Source organism: Numenius arquata, chromosome 9, assembly GCF_964106895.1.
Source record: "Numenius arquata chromosome 9, bNumArq3.hap1.1, whole genome shotgun sequence".
NCBI lineage: Eukaryota > Metazoa > Chordata > Aves > Charadriiformes > Scolopacidae > Numenius > Numenius arquata.
In genome coordinates, this window is record NC_133584.1 from 14,221,091 (window position 1) to 14,244,168 (window position 23,078).

Here is a 23,078-nt window from a genome sequence, read left to right on the forward strand (position 1 = left end):
CAGTATTTTTATTCATTATTAAGAATATCATCACAGAATGTCTTCTGATCTCACCATATAGCTTTGGTAAACAGGTTATTTACTCACTCCTGCTGGAAAGTAGAATTCCCCCTGATGCCAGTGAACTGGATACAAATGTCTGACCTCCAAATCAGGGTCAAAAGGAAGCTGGCAGAAAAAAAGCACTGAGGGTTTTGTCACCTCCTTTTTTTGTTAATGTCAAGCTGTATTTGTTTATTAGTCTTGTGATTCATTCTCATTTCCTTGTCCTTTGCTACTTTTGAAGAAGTTACACAACAAATATTTTAGGAATGATGTCAGGAGAAGCAAACATGTTCTTCCAGCAAATACGTTAAGGAAACTAAAATATTATTTCTAGAGTGACTGAAACAGATCAAGAGGTATCAAGTTAGTTCCTATTCATCAGCATTTTACTTCCGTGTGGCAGGGACTTGTACAAGCCTCAAGTACCAGGAAAGGCCACTGCCTATCCTGCAGTGGGCAGGCTCAGAGAAACTGAAATGGGAGAACTGCAGGGAACAGAGAAGAGAAAATGAGGGAGTGAGGTCAATCAACACAAGAAAAGCTGCCCATTGCTAATAATGTGAGCCAGGCGCAGACCTGCAAACCAGATGTGCATGTATGCACAGCACAGGGTTATTTGGTTAACTTTTTTATTTTATATTTGTAAAATGTTGGTGACAAGGAGTCTGTATGGGACACCTAGCACACTTTCGAAAGGAACCAGAGCCTGGACAGGAAAGTACTAAGCTGTGTTAAGGGTGATCTGTTGTGACAAGATCAAGGGGGAACAAGGTGCTCTCCATATCCCAGCTTCAGTGTTACCCCTTCCTTCCCTCCACTGCAACTCTGAGGGCAGCTTTGAGCCTCTCAACTTTTCATTTTGTTCTTTTGAGACCCAGTAACAGGAACTCTCCAGTTATTACATAAGAATCAAAATTCTCAATTAAAAATTAAAAAGGAAGAATGCAATAAAGTCATAAACCTAATTATAAAAGAAAACTGAGCAGTGCTATCTAGAAGCTATAAAAGACAGAAAATAACTGCAGAGGTACCTTTTCCAAGGCAGGCTGATGATTTTGGGAAATGACTCGTTATTTTGGGAGGTGCCAGGTCTGGAAAACAGGAGTGCCACACACACACACTTCTTCTGCCTGGTCAGCTTTTGCTCCTTCCCCAAACGTCAGCCTTGCTCTTTCTAGTGTCTGTAGAAGACTAGGGTGCAGTAGGGGTCCTTGTGGCCCTTTCACAGAGAAGACAGATGAGCTGCATGCCGAGTATCCCACCAAACCTGGGTGGCATAGGGAATAATCAAGGGTCATCCAATGTATTCACTATTCAAGGCTTATTCCAGCTCCTGTTGACAATTCCTGCTCCTACAGAACACTCTTATTAGGGAGATTTATATCTTCACATCTGAAAACAAAGAAAAAACAGAGTAAATGTGTAAAACATTCATAATTTCCATCTTTAGACAACTTATAATATTCTAGCAAAAATTGTTATTCCAGAACCAATCATGATGGTGGAATTTGTTCATTCTCCTAGGCAGGTTCACTTTCTCCTGGAGAAAACACCGCCAAAGCATCCAGTATCAGAACCTTTAGTTATATGATGCCCTCTACTGTTCAAAGTAAGAATTACACATTAGTTTATAAATAAAAAGTTATTTCTATCATGTCCTTGGGAGTATCTTCATTCTTATTTTTAAATTGAAATTTGCCTTAAAACCCGGATATAAAACACAAAAATAACTGGTCAAATTAAAATACAAAAATAAGAGTAAGACTTAAAACAAAGATAGTCCTTTAAATTTATAAATAAACATATAAATCTAAAAGCAAGCAAGCAAGAGACAAAAACACGTACTTCACCTCATCCCTACAACTTCTGTCTCATCCCTGAAAATACATGTGTGTATTATGTCATTCTTGTGCAACTTATTTTGCTCTGAGAACTCCCACTGTATAAATAGAAGTCTGGCCTATAACACACTCCAAATCTCTTTTTCTGTTTAGCTCAGCGTGTGAGACCCAGTTCTGGGCATATTACAGAAAGGAAGCTGTGATCCAACTGGTGACAGTCCACAGGACAGAACAGAGAAGAATAAGAAAGGAATCATAAAAGATGGCAAAGGGATTTTGGGTTGTTCAATCTAAAGAAAAGGAGGCTAAGAGGAGACATGACAACAGTTTTCAAACACGCAAATGAAGAAAATGATAGTGTCCACTACGGAGAGAGTTAACTTGCTGCAAGAATGATTTAAATTAGGCATGAGGGAAAACTTTCTCTTAACATTAGCAAGCACTGGCATTGCCAGGCGAACACTCCAACGCCTGTGGTCTTTACGGGCAGGTGAGGGATGCACCTCTCAGAAATGACATAACTAGAGGTGATTCTGTCAGACTGCAGACGGACAGATCTCCTGAACATTCCTGGTTCCTCCTCTGCCTCCCGCTTCCATGTAGTCCTGCCAGCAACCCCCTCCCAAACAACTCACAGAAGCCCATTTGGACATGCTGTGTGTTTTCCAGCTTTGAAGGCAGCGCTGCCACCCATTTTGCACACATCTTCAGCACAACAACAGCTGGGAACTCATCTGGGAATGGTATTTAAGCAGCTGGGAAGACCCTGGTACAAGCAGAAGCCTCCACCCGAGGCTAGGCCTCACTGCCGTCTCCAGCCCTGACCCTGAGCCAGCCCAGGGGTGAGGCGCTGAGGCCTGGCCCTGTCGTCGCTGGAGTATGAGGGGGAACACAACGCCCTGCTGTGGAGGAGCCATAACGTCCCCGTCCATCCGCTCCTCCAAGCTGGGCACGCCCCCCCAGCGGTGCTCCGTCAAAACCCGCCGCCGCGCCCGGAACCTTCGCGCAGGGAGGAGCGGTTTCCACCCGGGCCGACCGCAGCGGACCGCGGTGCCCGGAAGCGGCGACAGCCCCGGCGGCCGCGGCGGCTCCACCTGCCCTTGCCCGCCCAGCCCGGGGCGCCAGGCGCGGCGGCCAAGCCCTGGCCGGTGGCCGCGGTTGCGTGCGGCTCCTCCGGGCCCTTCCCGGCCGTTAGGATGTGGCGGACGCGGGCGGCGGCGGCGTGGTGAGCGGGGTGGGCCGTGGCAGGGGTCAGGGCGGGCGCTGCTGGGCCGCCGGCGGGCCTGGCCCGGGGGCGCGGCGGCTGTGCGGAGCGAGCGGCCGCCGGAGCCGCGACCCTCCTTCTTCCGCCTCTTCCCGCCTCGGGGCCTCTGCCTCGGGCGCGGTGTAGGTTGTAACACTCGCCCCGGCTGAGCGGGCCCTGGGCGCCCGGGGGAAGGGGGCTGCCGGCGGAGGAGGCCGGAGCCACGCAGCGGGTCGGGGTGGGCGGTGAGGGACACTCTGTGTGTGTGTGAATGGCGCAGGGGCGACCCCGAGGGCTGCTGGGGTGGAGCTGCTGCTCCCAGGCAGGGAAATTCCCATCCTTCAGCTCCCCCGGGACCTGAGGTGTGATGTGGAAGGGAGCTGCGGCTCCCGCGTTCCTGCCCAGGGAGTTTGGGCCTCCTTCGTGTCCAGACCTTGACTCTCTCAGCCAAACCCTACGTTTCTCTTGGTTTTCACCCTTCTTCCATACAATTCCAGACAGGAGCAGTGAAACTGAATGGTTCGTAATCTTGCTATGTTCCTTGGCGGCTTTGGGAGCATCATTAGGAAAATAAGTGTTGTCTAGTGCTGAATGAAAAAGAAAATACCATAGTGCTTTTTGTTGGGTTACATTTGAAAGACTGCTTCGCAGTCATAGTTACTAAAAGTCTATATAACCTGTTTATAGAAGACTTGTCCCTGGTGAGGTGAGGATTTTTTGAACTCTTAAACGAGCAATATGTGTAAAATGTTAGGTGTGACCTCTAGGTGGAATGCTTGGCTACCAACAGGAACTGGCCGCTTTTTTTGTGTTTTATAAGGTATCTGTAATGTCAGTGCAATGCAGCAGTAGTCAGGTTGCAGGCCTGTAATCAGGCAGACTCTTAATGGCAGAGCTGCTCGTGTCTGGAAGGCTTTCCAGAGGCTTTAAATTGGAACTCATTAAATACTTAAAGTAATAACATTGTTTTGGCGCCTTTTTCAGTCTAACTGCACTTTTGATTGAAGATCGTAAGGTGACTTTTTTTGTCAGTATTCATCAGGAGTTTTTAGCAGCAAGAGGAGAGAAGAAATGAGAAAATGGAAGTTTTGGTATAATGATGGAGTAGTAGGGGTTTTTTAATGGGTTATAAGACTTTATACATGCAATTAAAGCAGGTGGGGTTTGAAATATGTGATAGCACTCAAGGCAATTGTTGATCAAGTTCTTGCTGTAACAATTTGTGATGAAACTTACTTTTTCCTTGAGTTTAAGCATACAGAACGAATGCTATAAAACAGTGTATTTAAAAAAAAAAAATCACAGAGAAGAAAATGACATAATATTACAAAATGCCTTTGATCTAGGTGAAGACTACTATAGTATATACTACCACTTGGTGTCTGCTGAAAACACTAAATATCTGTGTAACGGTAGTGACTGCAAAACAAAAGAAATAACGGCCCAGTCATCAGCTTGCTTCCTACAGGCTTACCACACCCTGATTAAAAATACTGTCATCAAAAGTGGGGAATAAAATGTTTCTGGTGTGGAGGCACTTTCGCTTTTTATTATGTAGCCACTTTTGTATTGGTTCTATCTGTGATTAATTTCTGAGCCTGTTGTAATTCCTTGTCAAAGAGAAGAAACTTGTTGCTACTTTAGGGATTATTCAGCTCCTGCTTATTACCCTCTTTCTAGATACTAAGTTTGTTATTGCAAAGGTACAGCCTTCCAGATAGTGCAGTGTAGAAGCAGGAGAGTATCCTTCAAAATCTTAGTGACTTTTATGAATGATGACTTTCATAAGAGTCCGTGGAGTTCCCCTTTTTTTAAGCCTTCCATTACGCTAAAAGAAATTTCTAAACATAGATCATTGGGAGAATTGGCCATTTAAGAGAGGAAAATGTCTCGATTCACATAATTCTGATTTTCAACTTATCTTCCAAAAGCTCAATTTCTGGGTCAAAAGTGCTTTTATAACAAAGACTTCTACTTCCTTGGGCATTAAGAATATGCCTCTAATAGACAATGTCATCTCTAGTACATGGAAAATCTCAAGGCAAAGAATTATATAGATTATAGAGCATGTTAATAGAAAATGCTGTAATACTTTCCATTTCATATAATTCACTTACTCTCTTTAAGATCTGCTAATTTTAAATTATTTAGGATTACGGGATGAATAATTTGCCTTCTCAATGATGCAAAGCGCTTCCTTCTTTTGTATTTGTCCCCTTTGTAAGTAAAGGCATTTGATAATATTGAAAACTCTGAAAGAAGCATCAAGGGACAAGCATTAATTTCAAGAACTGTAACTTCACTCATATTTTTATCCAGTAAATGATTTCATATTAACCATTCTGATATGATGGTGGTGAGGCTAAAAAGTTACAAAAGGAATTGCTTTTTCCAGAGCCGTTGTCTCTCCCTGAAACCAGCAAAGCCACCTCAAAATGTTGAAGCATGCAGGCAGTGTAGTAGAAAGTATACAAGGCGCTTTATTCCAACCTATGTGTTTGTTTTAACATAGGCAGGATTGATAAGGTCCCTGTGTTTTAACGTGCTTTTCATGGCTGGGCTCTGTTTTCAGAGTGAAATCTTTCAGACTGAAATTTTCCCTCTTGCATAAACCTGAATTGCTTTATTGAAGTCTTCAACAAACGTAGTATAGCCATCTCCAGAAGTAATCTTGTCTACGCATGACCTAAGACAAAACAATAATGCTGTAATTCTGGAACTGGAGAATATTAGAGTGAAAGACACTGGAGGATGTCATTAAGTACTTGCTTCAACTGCAAAGGAGAATCTGCTTTGGCAAAACAGGACAAATGTATTTTGCAAAGGAATTTTGTCTGTGTATTGTTTTTTGAAGTTTGAAAATCCTCTACAAACTTAATGTTATCTAAAAGTTCATTTTGAATAATAAGATAGGCCAAACTGTCAAGTTTTCTTTTATGTCATAAATTGATCATAGTCTTCTGTGGACTCTTAGCTCCTGTTTGCCCAAACTGTGTTTTACCAGAGACGTGTTACTTGCCTTAATCCAGTGTGGAAGTTAAATTTAGTTCATAACAGACTTCATAAATGGTATTTAAGGTTTTATTTCTGTAATTACTAGAAATGCAATATCTATTAATGATGTTTACAGCTTTTTATTTTCCTGGTACTGTATTAATGATAGCTGGAAACTGTACATTCAGAATGATGCTCTAATTTATCCGTACCCAGCTAAAATGCAATGTGAATTGCTTCTGAAGAGGTTATTGAGTTAATGGTGTGTTGAGGAAATCTGTTACTTAGAGTTTTTATTTCTTTCTTTTAGTGTCATCTGCCGGAGTCTAGCAAATAACAGCTATGGAATAAAAAGAAAATCACCACTTCAAAACTTGCATCTTGTTTCCCGAAGTATACATCATCCCCACTATCCAAGTTCAAAATTTCAAAGACCTCCACTAAGGATATCCGCTCAGCTGTTCTCTTCTCTTAATCGTCTTCCCCTACGCAAAACAAAACTTTTAAATGTAAAATATGGATACCAGTTCCACAGGAACTTTTGGCTAGCTAGACTAGCATCGAGGCTTCTCAAACTTCGCTACCTTATATTAGGATCTGCTGTAGGTGGTGGTTATACAGTAAAGAAGGTATTTATCTTTGGAAGCTATTTTATGCATTTTGTCTTTGTTATTATATACTTCAAAACAACAGTTCTTGGTACATCCACAAAATTACGAGATATTAGATAGCTAATGATAATAAAGATGAAGGAATATGGAAAACAGATTGTTTAGAGAACTAGTATAGATTTTAAAAGTTTCAAGTAGTATTATTCATCTCTAAAAGATGGTGGGTTAGTATGTTTTATATGTAGGTATTACTTTTCAGTAGATTGCTCATATGCTTCTCTACATATGTTTCTTCTATTTCTACTAATATTTTTTTCCTTTTTGTATTAGACATATGATCAGTGGAAGGACATGATGCCAGACCTAGACGAATATAAGTGGATCGTTCCTGACTTCATTTGGGAACTTGATGAACATATTGACTTTGGTATCACAAAAGCTAAAATGTTACTCTATCTAAAGACTAGAACATGTAAAACTTAAACATAAGGGCGTAGGTCCTTGATGCCTCTCTCCAGTAGTATCATTATAGGTGTAATTTGAGTGAAATTGTATTGTTAGTTTGGTTTGTGTCTTACCACGGTATTTGTGTGTTTGTAGGAAGGAATTAAGCATTGTTTAGCATTGATGTTCCATAATTCATCCTTTCATTTGAAAATGTTCTTGGTCCTTTCATATGGCCATGTAATCCCATTGTTAAAAGGAGACTTGCAACATGATTAAGGGATCTTACACAGGTTTTGGTAGTGTTATGCGCAAAGTTCGTTCTTTCTATATGAATGACACTTATACGTGTCATTATAAGTAAAATTATACATATAGATAAGTAAAAGACATGTGTGACTAAAAGACCAATTGAAAATGCAGGATAGTGAACTTACCTATATACAAAATTATCTTAAAGATACAGAAGAAAAGAAAATGAAAAAGATAGACTCTGTTTTCTTGAACCTTCTGGTTACACTAGTTTTTTTGCATATTTCAGTTGAAAGATAGAAATCTAAAAAACAGGCACTGAGTTACTTTATATATATGCAGGATAGTAAGGTGGTGTTCTTTTTTAAAAAAAAATAGTTTATGAAGATTTTACTACATGCACGAGCATTTCTTAGATAAATGCAGAGCCTGAATAACTGAGGCAAATGTTTTCTTGTTTTTATTGCTAGTGGACACTACCTTTTTATAGTGCTTTAAAGCCAACAAGTTTGGGTTTTTAAAGGATTACAAAATTGGCTTATTTATGAAACTGTAAAATAAGGTTTTCTTAAAACGTACAAGAGGTGAACATAGTTATGGTGTCATGTAATTTTAAAACATCCTCTACAGGGTACGTGAGAATGTAATGTGGTGAAATGCAGCAGTAAGTTTTAGATTATTTTAAAGTACCTGAGGCAACCAAGTTATCAGGAAGTTCAAAGTTTAAAAAAGCAATTGATTTTTCAGATCTGATAATCTTTCCCAACACTAATTGGGGGAGATGCATGTGGAAAGAAACTTTTGAGTTCTTTATTTTTAAATAAAAATGAAAAAAAGCCATGTCCTGAAACGGTTACTAAGTTTTACAGCCTAAGCCATTTTTTGTTTGTTTGTTTTTGGTTTTTTATTCACAAAAGTAATAGGAAAAAACCCTACTCATTAGCTGTTTTGCTGTTTTCCTAGAAAAACTTATCAAAGCCCTTCCTGATGCAGATGACCTTGCCAAACTCCTGCCTGACTTTGACAAGATTGGAGAGAGCTTCACTTCACTGAAAGGATTTTTTTCTCCTGGTGAGAGCAATTTTTCAGCTTAGTTTTAATTTTGAAAAATTAAGCTATTACAAGGTGAGGTTACAGATATGTCCTTAGATGCTAAAAGAAAGCGGATCCTGAAAATGCATGCCTTTTCATTGACTATCTCATCTGAAAGTGTTATGGACACAGGTAAGTGTAATGTATTTTTAAAAGCAAGAATTCTAGTAGCAAGTACATAGAACCAAAATGTGAAATTGAATAGAAAACTAGAATTCTTATACAAGCCTGCACAAACAGATTGAAGATTGAAAACTATGTTGCTGCAGTGAGTCATAGAAGCTGGATATGTCCAGCTGGAATTTGGAGAAGGTGAGAGTGGCGCTGGATGGTAACAGTACCACAGCTGTTAAAGGAGAAAAGAGTTGGATTATTAATAATGGTAGCTCTTCATGTTTCAAGCATGTGAAAGAAGAGGTTTATAATGAAGGTGTTCTTTTGGGTTGAAAGATATTTTCCACCTGGATACAGCTCCAGAAGGGCTTGCTTGAAGATTTAGTTTAGGTAGGAGCTGCGTTTCAAAGGCATAGATAGGAGCTGTAAGTCCTTCACAAAAGAAAAGGGGTTGGTTTGTCTATTCAGTGTGTCAAGGCAGTAGTTTTCAGGTCTTGGGAGGCTTAAATAAGACATTTCTGATTGGTGGGCTTTTTAAAACTAAAAATGATTGCTTTGATCTCTTATCTGACTTGCTAATGAGCACATCTTAAAACTTCACCCAGTCATTCTTGTAATAAAGTGCAAGAGTATTCCTATTATATACCTTAATAATTATCAAACCATGTAAATTTGTATTCATAAAAGATTATATCTGTGAGGTGTTGTCATTACTCTCGATATCAGTGCACATAAGAAGTGTATTTTTATTTTCTTAAAATACTGTCAATAGCAGAACTAGTTTATTAATTTAACAGACTCAGCAAGCACCTAAGTAGGGATCAAGTTCAATACAGTGACAAGTAGATTAGTCTCCTGTGTATTTTGGCTGTTTCAAATTGTGGTGGTGTTGACTGATATTGTGAGATGTCGCCTATTTGTTATTGTACTCACATGGGCATAATTGCCGTTTATGATTGTGTGATCCTCCAAATGAGACAAAGATCCCACATCTTTGTTTTGAATTTTGTTTTGTATTTATAATTTTTATTTCCCCTCTTCTGCTGATTTTTCACAGGTTACAATTTGGTTAGTGAAGTCTTAGGAGCTTCTGATCTACTTCTGTTGTTAGGTGTGTAAAAGCCCTTTTTACTGCCCTTAACCTGCCTCTTTAAAACAAACTCTTCGAACACTACTATACTAAGAGGAGTGAATATCAGTGTAAATGCAACTATTTACAGCATTTAATATTGAATTACAAATACGTTCCAACTATTTTAAGAATGCTTAGATCCTTCCCTGTGAGAATGAATAGATGAACGGTTGTTATTTCTCTGCCACAGTCCTTGGCAGGTGCTTTTTATTTCAGGCATTTTCTAGAAGCTAGTTTTGAAAACCTATGTCACTACAATAGGAAAGAAATTTTTTTTCTTATTACAGTAATAGCAATGGAGTTTGTATTATCCTTTCATGTTTATCAGAAATAATAAATTTTAAAATGTTTTCAGAATTTCAATAGTCTAACTGAAGTTGCCTTCTCCCTTGTCATATAGCTAATCTGAGTCACAAATTAGATAAAAAATTTTCAGATGTGTTTTAAACTGAATTTCTTTTTCAGTTTCTTAAGGTGAATCTTTTTTTTCTTATTAGGAACTTCAAAGATTATTGAATTAATAATAACTAGGGGTTAAAACTTTAATTTTATAGTAGGTGTAGTTTGAGAATTTTTAAGTGGCTTTTCCATGTGATAATGAGTTTCTGTAATTATGTTCTAGGTTCTCCAGGAGAAACAGCATTCAGAGCTACTGACCAAGGCTATGACAATGACAAACAGTACAAGAAGGTAATTACTCTCTTGCAAAACTAAAAATGTCTTGACACCAGGTAACTTTTTTCAAAAGTACTTCAATAGCTAGTTGCAGATGTTTATATGAAGCAGCTTGAATAGAATTTATCATTGAAAATTACTTGAATATGCATTGTTGTTTTTAATATATAAACAGTACAGTGATAGTAAACATTTTGGTGTAAGGAAACTACAAGGCAGTCATAAACATCTTTAGGAGTTGCATTCTTAAGAAAATTGGTTTGTAAGAATAATGTAATTTTAGGTGTTTTGTGTGCATTTGCAGTTGTTTAGGGCATGTCCTCAGTGGTGCTTGAGCTTATAGCTTATTACTGAAGGTGGTTTAGGCTTTTATAGTTATTTTCAAGTATTTTTGCTTACAACCTTGTTTCTGTTGACATTTTCACAGCTGTGATTCTTACTTAAGGATCTTAATAAAGAATTTCTGCCTTAGTAAAGAATTTCTGTTCCTTAAAGCAGTCTGTCTTTTTACTTTCCTTATATAGAAAAAGCATACATCACATTTTTGTTACTGTCTTCTGGAAAAAAAAAAGTCACTGTATTTTGGCAACAGAAAGTTTTAGCATGTTTTCCTTGAAGTGATGAAGATGAAGTTTAATTTTTTTTGCTTTCATGAATAATTGATCTTACTTATATTAAATCCCTAAATTGTAATGTTGCTCGTTCTTTAAAGGCTTTTCCTCTTCCCTGTGTATATTTTTAAAAAAATTTTAAAATATTTTTAAAAATGGAAGGCAAATAATATACATTGGGAAATTTGTAAATTTTTATATATTTATTTTTTCAACTGAAAGTGTCTGAACTATAACTGGGGCTTTTATGTGAAAGGCATTTCTGTATATGCAGGCATGTATACATTTATTCTACATTAATTCTGCATGGCAATATATAGTGAAACCTGTACAAAGCTCACTTTTTAGAACTGTTTTTTTCCCCTTAGAACAGTGATGGATTTCTACATGAGAATTAAGTTTGCATTTTGTTTCCCCCTTGTCAATAAACTGTCTATATATGTTGTTTTATTTTCTCTTGAGGGATTGCTTAGCACAGGTTTCACTGTTTAAAACATATAAAATACTTTACTGTTGATTTGTGAAGAAGTGGCTATCTTAGTTTATTGTCTTTGAGAACTAAATTAACTGAGACTTCTACTGAATACCAGTAATATCACTAATACTTATTATGCTGGTTTTGTGGATATAGTGACAATTGCATTGTAATGTTGCCAACAAAACTTTGGCTGTGATATGGAAAATAACAGCCCGTATTAAATCAATATGATTTAGAAAATTTAGTCTGGTGTGCTAATTTTTGTTATTGCAATTATATCTGATATATTACACTTAGAAACTGTTGGTTTGCTAATTAATATCATCAATTTTGCTTGTTATATTTCAAACAACACACGTGAATACCTAACAAAGCATAATCACTTAGTTTATTGGCAAGCAAAATTATTATTTTCAAGACAATGGGTTAGATGGCCTTTTTTCATTCAAAGCTTTCCACTGCCAACTAAGTACTAGTTTATGAATTGTGATTGTATGAATGCATAAAGTGCTGGAGCATGGTATTAAATGTGTCTGATGAGCTGCTTTTCTTTCATTGTGGAAAAGATGAGTAACTGGCAAAGGAACCTAGGAATTCCTCATTTGGAGGAGAGTTCTGTAGAACTGTTATTGGGCATGCTCCTCAGATGGGTCTCTAAAAATTTCCTGTAGAATGAGTGAGAAACCAGTTAGTTTGCAAGACAACTTTGAGAGAGTGAACGTTGTCCCAAACACCAAATCAGACTGTACTGCTTCTTGCCAGCTAATGTGCTTATCTCATAATCTTATTTAATAAAAAAGGTATAATTTTTTGAAAAGAGAAGTAAATGAAAATTACTGGAGTGTTCAGATAAGTAATTTAAACAAATGGAGTTTAAATCTGTTTCTGCTTGTACTAAATAAGAAATTTTGTTCTCGGAGAAAGAGGAGAGAAGATAGCTTTTATAACTATGGTGTAGTAAAATACTTCATTGTATTGTGTGCGTGAGACTAGTTCAGGCTTGCACTTGAGCCTTCTTAGAAAATTATCTTGTACTGTTGTCTGTCTCCAAAAAAAAATTCCTAAAGAGTTTCAGCTTCATCTTCAAGCAAAGAAATTCCAAAGCTCAACCCAATTTTTAAAGAAAGTTTATAGTGACTATAGCTGTGATGAAGTGCGTGTGAAAAATGTAACTTGAGTATTGATTTGGGGCTTAGAAGCCAGATAAATAAACAATTCAAAACCAACCACAGGGTCCTTTCTCTGTCTTTGGTAATTTGATAAAATCTCATGCCTTGAAGAACCTGACACACCGTTAAGGATTTGGCAGTGCGTACGCTGCCTCGCTCAGCCAGCGCAGGGTCACCTTCAGTCCCTGTAAGAAGCGGCACAGTAATTCCACAGCTCTTCACAACAGCTACTGCAGGAGAGTGAAAAAGAAGCTTTATTATGGAATATCGCTTGACTCGGACCTTTTATTTTTAAACATTCTCATTTGTTTCTTTCTTGCAAGTTATGCAGTAAAGTTTTCATTATTTTCTCTCTTCTATTCATAGCAGCATTATATTCTCAATTCCCAGTTTCATGTTATAGGGACTCTCGATTAAATTGTGGCATTTATTCAGGTTCTTAGAAATTGGTCTCTTTGCGTTCCTCAGCATTTTCACTCCTTTACATCCCTCAGCGTTTAATTATTTTTCCTGCAAAGACTTATTGTGGCTCAGCTTTTCTCGTGAACAGTCAAACTGAAGTCAGTGGGAAATAGTGGAAAGGGTCAAGACGTGTAAAAAGACAGGGCTCTAGTTGCTCATGAAAATGGGACACAAATACTTTAGTCATGAGAAACTTCTATATTAAAGAAGTAGTCATACCCAACTGAAGTACAGCATATTAACTTTTAATGTAAAAAATAATGTAGTATTTTTAAACAATATGCGGTAACAATGTCAGCACTTGTTTTGCCTTTTTTTTTTTTTTTACTTATTGTGCACCCAGATTCTCATGATGACTTTGCAGGGTTTGTGCCATTGTGTTTGTCAGCCAGTGTTATTCCCCTTTACATTGTTTCTTTGATGTGAAAATAATAATATAACAATTGTAAATAACTTGGGTTTTTTTAATCCCATTAATTGATCAATATTGATTTTTTTCCTGGATAAATTTCTTTAAAATAAATAGTTTTATGCTGGAATGATCGATGATTTTGGGGGCAGGGGGCAGGGGTGTAGAAGCAGTGGTAGTGTCCAGTGATAGAGAGATGTAAACATTTGTTTGTGTCCTGGTTCATACCAGCCTGGGTATTGTGTGTATACTTCTATGCTATTAAAGGATATAATCTTATAGACTGACATATACAAAAAAGAAAGTATTCTTGAGAGGCCTTACAAGTCACCGTAATTTTTACTTGAATATTTTATTCAATGGGGTAACTGTAGTTGAATTGGGCTTTTTGTACTTTACTATGGAGAGAGTGTCACACGGACCAAATGTCTTAGAAAGTAATTAAAAATTAAATAGATTTGGTGACTTCAAACGTATGTTATAGTTCCTGTTTAAATGCTAAAAGGCTTTCATGGCAGGCTTTGTTCAGTGGGGTTTTTTTGTATTTTCTTGACCCATAGCATAATGTTTAAAGGGACTGTGTCAGGTCACGTTGCGAGTTTGCTTGTTTGAGAAACAGCAAAGTATTATTATAGTTCCTCTTAATGCCAGGTGTAGCTTTGAGGCCATCTCTCCTCACTGCTGTGGAGAAATGAAATTTTTCATTTTGGCTGAGTTCTTGGCACCACTCTAATGCGTTTGCTGGTCTGGCAATATAGAAATTTCTTAAATCTTAAAGTTGTTCAGTAAATACAAATGTGAGGATTTTTCTGTTCTTGAAATGTTATACAAATCACTATTTAACAAATGCTTAACATTTGGTCATTTGATTGTCTCTCTTTTATCCATTCTCTCCTGTGTTGTTTATCCTTACGTGTACATGCCTGTGTGTGTATTTCATGCAACAAATGTATAATTGATGGTCGATGTCTTGAATTCTTACACCAAAGTTATATTTCAGAGTTTGTTTTGATTCCTGAAAGTGCACCTTTGAAACCTTTCATTTCACTGAATGTTTTCTTAGAAAGAGATGTAATATTTTTTTAAAGAGCTTTATTTAAACATTAATACTTTTGTCTACATTCTCTGAAATAAATTGTGCATAAAGGTCCAGTAGGTGCTGTCATAGTATCTCTAAAGCAATTTTGAAAGACAGCTTACCATTACAAGAATATTTGGTGTGGAGGGAGGAGAGAAGAAAACAGCTTCATGGAAATGCTGAATAGGTAAAGGAACAAGCATGGAGTTGCAGGGATTTTGAAGTGATCAGGAAGGATTATGGCAGCATGAATTTAAGCTGCAGTGTGTTACAGAAGTGGAAAGGGGGCTTTTTCTTTCTCTGTGCTCTAGAAACTATTCTGCTTCTCCTAGTTCGAGAAAGTTAAGTAGCAGGCAAAATCGTCTTTCTATAAACTGTCTGTGGTGCTGGGAATAAGAACAAAATGAGAACTTTTGCATTACTGACGAAGTTGAGCCTGTTAGCTGTCGTGTGCAACTTTGTGTAGAATGTCCAAAGCACTCTCTTTAAATACATGCATGATTAAGTTGTGAAAAATTGCTGATACTTAAAAACTTCTGGTATGGATAATTGAAATGAAATCCTGAAATTTTTGAGAATATTTTAAAGCCAGGATAGTAGATTTTTTTTAAGGTTTAGGTGCTTAGTTAAAGTTGAATATAATTATAAAATGTAGCTAAATGTTTATTGTTTTGTTCTACTTGGATTTGCAAAATGCATGGGTTTGCTGACTATATCCACTCCCAGCTAGTTAGCAAGATCTCTTGCTAATGAAGTTTCACTTTTGTTTGAACTGACCCATTCATACCTGTTTTTCATCTGTCTTTGTCGTGCCGTTTAGTTTAACCTTGTTCTCCTTACACCCCAAATTTTTCCTCTCCTTTCTATTATAAACTCGTGGCAGGGCCTGCTCGGTGAACTCATTCTGTTACAACAACAAATCCAGCAGCACGAAGAGGAAGCGCGCAGAGCCGCTGGCCAATATAACATGGGCTCTTCCCAGCAGAAGCGAAAGGTGATGGCTTAAGGGCACACTAATCAAATACTTCAGCCTTCTTCGTTTGAGCTAGAGAAATCTAACTAATTAAATCATGAGTCTAAATAATTATTACAGTCAACTTCACCACAGGTGTATAGTCCTGTTTCAGTTTAACCAAGTTGCATTTAAACCATGGTGTTAAAAGCAGAACAGGTACTTTGTGTCACTTGGAAATTGGATCTTCTCTGCCTCTAAAAACTGTTATTTAAAGTTCATACATTAAAAATGCATTTAAGGAAAGTATGTGCATAAATGTCAAGTCTCTTTACTGTTGCTTGCTTGTGGTAGCTCTATCTTGTAAGTGTACAGCTATTTACAGGCAATATATCTGTGGCAACATTTTTTCCTGCTTTATACTATTACCAATGTGAAAATGATAGCAGATCCTTAGAAACAATTTTGCACAGACAATTAAATACTGCTGTTAATAACAGTCTCTTCTGTATATTCATCAAAGCTATTCCTTGTCTGTTTCCCCTCTTAAAGCACAGTTTATACTGATATACTGCAGTTATTAAAATTTTTAGCAATATTATGAACTATGTGTCCAAAATACTGTATGTACTAATGTTCAAAGCACTCCTGAACCAAATACTGAAGCATATACCTCATTCTACAGCGCTTTGTTATTTTTGACATAACTTACCTAATTTTCCTTGTTAGAATTAATCATCTCATGCTAGATAATTCTTTGCTTCAGATCTTGCAACCTGTAGCTGTGTGCAATATTTCTGCTTATGGTGTTTAACACAAGTGCACTGTGCAGAAAAGACAGTGCTCAGGTGGTTGGAGGGAGTCTGTCTCTGAGTGTGTCCTTCAGCGATGTGTCAGGGCCCCAGAAGTACTTTCAGGAACAGCTGAGGAGCAGAGAGTGGGCAAACATTAACTGCTTTGAAAATCTACTGCTCATGGAAACACTCTGTTTTCCTTTATTTTTCTTGCTACTTCTGACTCTGCACCATTCTCTTTGCCTGTCTATTTTTATTTTCACCTTATGTCTCTGAGGTGTTTAAAGTGAGTGTATATGTAAATGTTTATTTACATATACCACCTTGTGGCTGCACGCATCAAGTTGTCTGTGTGCTAAACTAACTCTGTTTTTGATGCACTGTTGCTATCACTGAACTAATTAACAGAAATAAAAAGGAAGACAATTTACAGCACTTCCTCTCTGCTATTTATGAATGAAAAATAATTGGGTATGGATGGAAGTGTCAGCTTGGATTGCTTTCTAGAAAGTGCAGGCACAATCCTGTATATTACAGGTTTAATAGCTAAATAATAATATCAATGATGTATCATCAATCACTATGAATAATTGATTTTTTTCTTGTTTAATCTGTAACAACTGGTGTGAAATTATAGTAGCTAAATTGATTTGTATCTAAATGACAGCTGTCTTTGCATGTTAGATAATATGCTCTTTCTGATACGAAGCTAACTGGAGATGTAAATGTCACACGAGCTTTATTTAAATATTGAAGCTTTTACCTGTATCATTCTTTCAGTAATTGTTTCGATTATAATTTTTTCTAAATTTATCAACCATTAGATTTTGTGTTGTTTATAAATATTTACATGATATGAATTTGTATTGCACCATTTATGCTTTCGTGTTTGTGTTGTTAAAAAGTGATTGTTTTGAACTACTGTTTATTACATCTTAATGAACCTATTTTAAGAATATTTGACTGAATGGCTTTAATTGCCTGATCTTAGTACATTTTATGCCTTTAACTTCAAAATGTTTTGTATTATACTATCCTAATTTTTCCAGATTTTAATGTAATTTAAATAACTTTAAAATAACCCTTCGAGACTGTCCTAACCACAATTTATGAAGTTGTACAAAACAAACACGAAATGAAAATCCCTTTGAAGATTCAGAAATAGTGAATACTCACCTGAAAGTAGTTTCTGTAGCAAGCAGGTGTTTTAGTGATTGTATCCTAATAAGATCCTGATAATTCAGGGAATGGACATATAAGATCCTAAACGTTTGACTACTAAAATTATATTGAGGGCAGTCACCAGAAAACTCTGACCATATCGAGTTTGCTTTTCCCTAAGCCTACTTTCATAGTATTAAGTCTTGAAGGGTTAACTTTTTGCATTTGCATGTACTGGAATTCAGACTTTTTTTTGATGTGAACCTCCTGTTGCAGATGGAATTTCCCATCAGTGTTAAATCTCAACTGCTAATTGAAGAATTTTTACTTGCTTTAAAATGCATGTGAAGTCAATTTTCTTCTGTGGAATGAAGCTTTCGGTTTTGGATTTGGTTACTTGCAGCGGATAAACTAAACAATGTGTTAGTAGCCGTGGTTATTTTTCTTTGTAGGTTTCTGACAAAGAGAAGATTGATCAACTTCAAGAAGAACTTCTACGCACTCAGGTAACTTTTCTGACTTACCGATGTCTTAAGTAGAGATTTATGTGCAGCCGACTCAGATTTACTAAACAAAAGCACACCTGAAATACAACGTTTGCTAAAAATGCAGTGCTTTGTTCAATCTTTGGAGTTTATCAATACAGAATTGACTGTGTTGGCATAGACCAAAGGTCAGTCTAGTCTGTTCTTTCTCTGAGCGACTGAGAGTGCAACAAGGGAGTGTAAGAACAGAGCAAATGTGTAATCATACTTTCCCAAAATACCTTCCTTGCCTTCAGTGCTACATATTCCTGAAATGTAAAGCTAGCCCAGGAGTGTTAGTAAATACATTGGTGATATTCCAGTTTTTAACGTGTTATGCATGCTAACTTACTCCTAACATTATACAGTTCTCTTTTATAACTTCAGTGCTGCTGTGTACATCTGTGTTACCTTGTGCGTTTAAATGGTACATTTGTTGCAGAAAGGAAATGAGTTTACTTATTAAGGAGTTGCAGTTACAACGCTAGAGTTGTATATAAGCCATGCAGCGTTAATAAAATTTTTTGTCCTTTTGTGAAGCAGTAAGCAGTTCTTTCAATTAAAGCTGTTTCTATGATTGGGCTATTTGGTATGAAAATTGCTATAGGCAGATTAAAAGCTTCTTCTCTGCCCTCTCTTTGGGATTTAAGAGAACATTTAATCCCTTTAAGAAGATGAAGAAGATGGTGCTGTTCAGAGGGATGTCCTCTAAAAAATCAAAGTGAAAATTGACAACAATGACAGCTATTGGTAGGATTTTTTTCATATACATTTCTAAAAGACATTGCTTCACAAAACCCAAGCAACTTTCAATTTCTGAATGTCTTCCATCTAGCTCAGTTGCTGTAATTTAATATAGTCTGAGAGAAGATGTGCTTTTGCAAGTGAAATCCTGTTTTCAGTATTTCCTCTTGTTACTTCTGTTAAAGAGAAGCTTGCTTCATTAGCTGGCAGAAAAGATCTGCAGAAATCAGCTTTAGGATCACTGCTTTTCAAACTGGCCTTTTAAAAAGTGCATGGCCAAACTTCAGAGGACCTAGGAGTACATTTAGTAATACACATTTAGAAAGTCCATTTTTTAATATGAATTTCTGGATTTAGTGAATACATACCTGTTACTTTGTTCCCCTTACATAAAACTTGTACTGCAACCTGACAAGGTTAAAATAGTAATAAATCTATCAATGATGTAAGTATATATGAGCATACATTATTTAAGAACAAAGTCACAAAATAAAATCTTTTTCATGTTTTCTGAAATTTGGTCGTGCATTCAGTAGCTAATTGAGGAATTTCCTGCATTAGTTCAACCGAAGAGTATTTCCAGCCCTTCCTGGGGGCTAGTTTTCATAAATACAGTGGGCAGCTGCAGATCTGGTTTATGAAGAAATATTTCATCCCTTAAGCAGTCCTGGCAGCGCAGGAACCATGATTCCTCAGCTATATGACTTACAATTCTTGTTTATACAGCAACGCTTTTTCTTCCTAGGTGTGTTGCCTTACAACAAACTTATACGGTTTTCATATATTATATTTTAATGGGGCTTTTCAGTGCAAATGTGGTACAAGTTGGGACTCCTTCCTGTCTCATTTATTGACTTGAACTTCACCAAATCTCAATCTAACAAAGTTTTAGCAAGGCAGAACTAGTTATTTTTAAGCTAGACTTTTTTCAGCGTTGATGCATATTAGTCATATCAGTCATTACTTTGGCTTGCTTGGTTACTTAAGTTAATGTACAATTAATCTTTTGTTGTATCAGTAGGCTTCTAAATTGATTGGCTCTTTGGCTCAGCCACACTGTTTTGATACGGGGTTTTGTAATCTCTTTATTTGCTAGCTTTGAAAGCATTTATTACTTAGCTTTTTTTTAAAACAGCTTGACATTTGATTTGTTCTTAAAGTACATTGAGGCCAAATACACTTCCACATCATAGAAAACAGTTTTCAGAGTAGGTATCAAAACTCTATTCATCTCTTGTCTTCAGGGGACTATTGTAATCTCCTTCTAAACAGGACTGAGCTGGTACAGTTGTTTCTTGAACTGAGGTTTTATACTGAAGAGAGGGTCTAAACTAGGCTTGCAACTTCACATTTAAGCCCCATATCATTTTAATTGAACAGCCAGTTCCCACTGACACTAATTTCCATCTGACTGCATATGTATAGCTCCTCTGAAAATGGTGCTTGTTTAAGATGCTTAAAGATTGATTTATGTGTCTCCAAGCTTGAACATTGTGGTCTTATTAAAACTTTTGAAGCAAAGGTGTGCTGCTGAAAAAGAATTCTAACAGTCTTCTCGTGATGGTCTTGTATTTTTAATAAACTGTAGCAATCATAAAAGTTTCTATATTTTTGAAAGACTTGCCTGAAGGATAATATATTTTTCATTGGTGAAATTTTGCTCGTGTGAGTGTACTATTTCCATAATTACAAAAGTATGTTTGCACCACTGTTTTGTAGCTCAAATACCAAAGAATGCTTGAGCGATTAGAGAAGGAGAACAAAGAATTAAGAAAATTGGTACTGCAAAGAGATGACAAGGGAATTCATCAGAGGAAATTGAAGGTACTTATGTTACAATCAGCATAGAAATATAATTATGCCATAATTACCATGTAAATTGTATTTGTTAATTCATATATGAACTTTTAACATTTTGCTGTAAGATATCTATACTGACTTTTTGACATGTTAAAGCTTTTGTACATCCTCTTTTTTTTGAACTATATAACTTTTGGAAACGGCTTCAGTTGAAGAGCACAAAGAGGTTACCAGGTTTAACAAAATGACTTGCCTAAGTAAGTGGGAAGTGTGGATTATTATTTTTTTTTATGTAGCTTCACTGTATTTGGTGATAAATATGCTTCCAACTCCTATTTACACACGTGGTCTGACACTTTTCTGCTTTGTCATGGGTCTTACTGAGGAATACAGTTATGGGGTCTGGAATCATCTTTTCATGGCCCTGTATAAATCCAGGGAAACTGAACTAAGTACGCTTTTGCTTTTGTCTGCCAACATCCTGAGTGTTCTAAAAACAGACGTTTTCTGCCCCTCTCTGTGTCACTTGCTGACCAATATGGATCTTCCTCTTTCCTCTGGAAACCGGAAGACAAGGAGTTCCTATTTGTATAGAATGAGGTTGATAGCTGTATGCCCTCGTTAGTGCTTACTGTTCATCAAGCTGAAAATGTAAGTCTAGATGTTTAATGGAGGAAACTCAGTGCAGCTTCTTAACTTGGAAACTGTGAAGCCTGTTATGCTGTACATACAAGCTCTCATTTTGCTCCTTCAGCAAGATGCATCTGCAGCTGTCGTATTTTCATCCACAGAAAGCAAGGGATGACTTTACTTGGTATTGTACCTCATAAAGCAGAGATCTGTGTGGCAGTATAGACAGTTTAGGTTTCAAACCATCAGGAGAGAATACACATTTTTGCAGATGAGTTTACAGAATATGCAGATGAAGTAGTCCAAAACCCAGTCTTCGTTCTCTTAATTGGCTGTGTTTTTAATCTGTACTCTTTTTTTTGTAGAAATCGTTGATTGATATGTATTCTGAAGTACTTGACATCCTGTCTGATTATGATGCCAGTTATAACACTCAAGATCACCTACCTCGAGTAAGTAGATGAAAAATTGAAAGCCTATTACTGAAACGCTATTCTTTATAATTGAATGGAACACTAGCTAGTGCTAGGTTATTTTCTTGTAACTTCAGGGTTTTTGCTTAAGACATATTCTCCATTTTAAATGCAACAAGAGGATTTTGAGAATAACCAATGTAACTATGTGAAGTCTGTCTCGGCTCATAGATAAACCCTAACTAGGTCCAGATACCACTGCTATGCTCAGCCGTTTGGTTTCAGTGGTTTCAGTGAGGGCACCCCAGCCTTCTCGGGGTTGTAAAGTGACTGTTGTTTCCCAGCATGTACAGGCGGAGCAGGGAAGGTGAGGTGTCCCAGCCAATTCCTCAGCAGGGCTGCTGTGGAGGGGGAGCCTGCAAAGGGCTTTGGCTCTCCCAACCGCTGCTGGAGGGGGGAGCCGGGAATGCTTCCTGCTTGCACAACCCCCTGTAGCACTCGTGGCTTCTGTAGGAAGCTAGTGAGATGGGGAAGCGACAGCAACTACATGAGAATTCATCCTTCTCCAGGCAGAAGCAGCACCTACCAGAAGAGTAGTCTTCAGTGTTTTGCCTGCTGAAAGGATTTTGTCCCAGGAGAGAAGAACTGACTGCCAGGAGAAAACACCTTCCTTCTCTCTTCCTTAGGTGGCCTGGCAGGTTGGGCCTGTAGGGTGCTTTGTGCCCTGTGCTGTCTTAATCACGAGTCAGTTATTTTGCGTAACTAAAAGTTAGCATTTATTCAAGGATTCCATATTTAAACCAATGCATTTCTTGTTAAACGTAATACGGCCCATGTTGATACAGATTAACATCTTTTTAGTCGGCTTTGGTCTAAGCTTCCAAAGTGCCTGGCTGAAAGCCAATGGCTGTTTAAACTTTCACTTAAGGTGGTGGTGGTTGGAGATCAAAGTGCAGGAAAAACCAGCGTGTTAGAAATGATCGCCCAAGCCCGCATATTCCCTCGAGGGTCTGGGGAGATGATGACACGTTCCCCTGTTAAGGTAAGAAACGTCATAATCTTTGAATCAGTATTTGCTGTATTGTTCTCCATCTGGTTATGCCATTAATTGAAATATATTCAAACATTCATTTATAAAATGGCTTCTAAGCAAGTGAGTTGTTGCAGTCGATGACAAAACTTCTGCAGGCCTATATGTGATCCGTACATACTGTCAGAGTAGTAGTAGTTCCTGCTATAAGTAGTCCTGTGGTAAATAAGCGTTACATACAGTTTTATGGGAAGTATACATATGTTATGTACTTCTCATGATTCTCTTTGTTAGATTTTACCATATATAGTATGGTATATATGGTAAAAGATATACCATATATATCTTTGTTAGATTTTCTCATATAAGGCTTTTACCAT

The 23,078-nt window shown here is 37.3% G+C and overlaps 1 protein-coding gene across 4 annotated transcripts in view; it reads left to right on the top strand.

Annotated features, from left to right (window-relative positions):
• The first annotated feature begins 2,929 nt into the window (after window positions 1-2,929).
• Window positions 2,930-23,078, top strand: part of OPA1 (OPA1 mitochondrial dynamin like GTPase) — a 56,113-nt gene continuing 35,964 nt past the window's right edge. The window contains exons 1-11 of one of the 4 annotated variants that reach the window (XM_074152980.1): window positions 2,940-3,111; window positions 6,434-6,752; window positions 7,065-7,161; window positions 8,394-8,501; window positions 9,694-9,747; window positions 10,391-10,458; window positions 15,534-15,644; window positions 18,010-18,063; window positions 20,545-20,649; window positions 21,621-21,707; window positions 22,597-22,710. In XM_074152980.1, the coding sequence (XP_074009081.1) occupies window positions 3,083-3,111; window positions 6,434-6,752; window positions 7,065-7,161; window positions 8,394-8,501; window positions 9,694-9,747; window positions 10,391-10,458; window positions 15,534-15,644; window positions 18,010-18,063; window positions 20,545-20,649; window positions 21,621-21,707; window positions 22,597-22,710 (1,146 nt within the window). In that variant the 5' untranslated portion in view covers window positions 2,940-3,082. Of the gene's footprint in view, window positions 3,112-6,433; window positions 6,753-7,064; window positions 7,162-8,393; window positions 8,502-9,693; window positions 9,748-10,390; window positions 10,459-15,533; window positions 15,645-18,009; window positions 18,064-20,544; window positions 20,650-21,620; window positions 21,708-22,596; window positions 22,711-23,078 lie in introns of all 4 variants that reach the window. The other 3 variants (XM_074152981.1, XM_074152982.1, XM_074152983.1) reach the window with 3 other exon arrangements.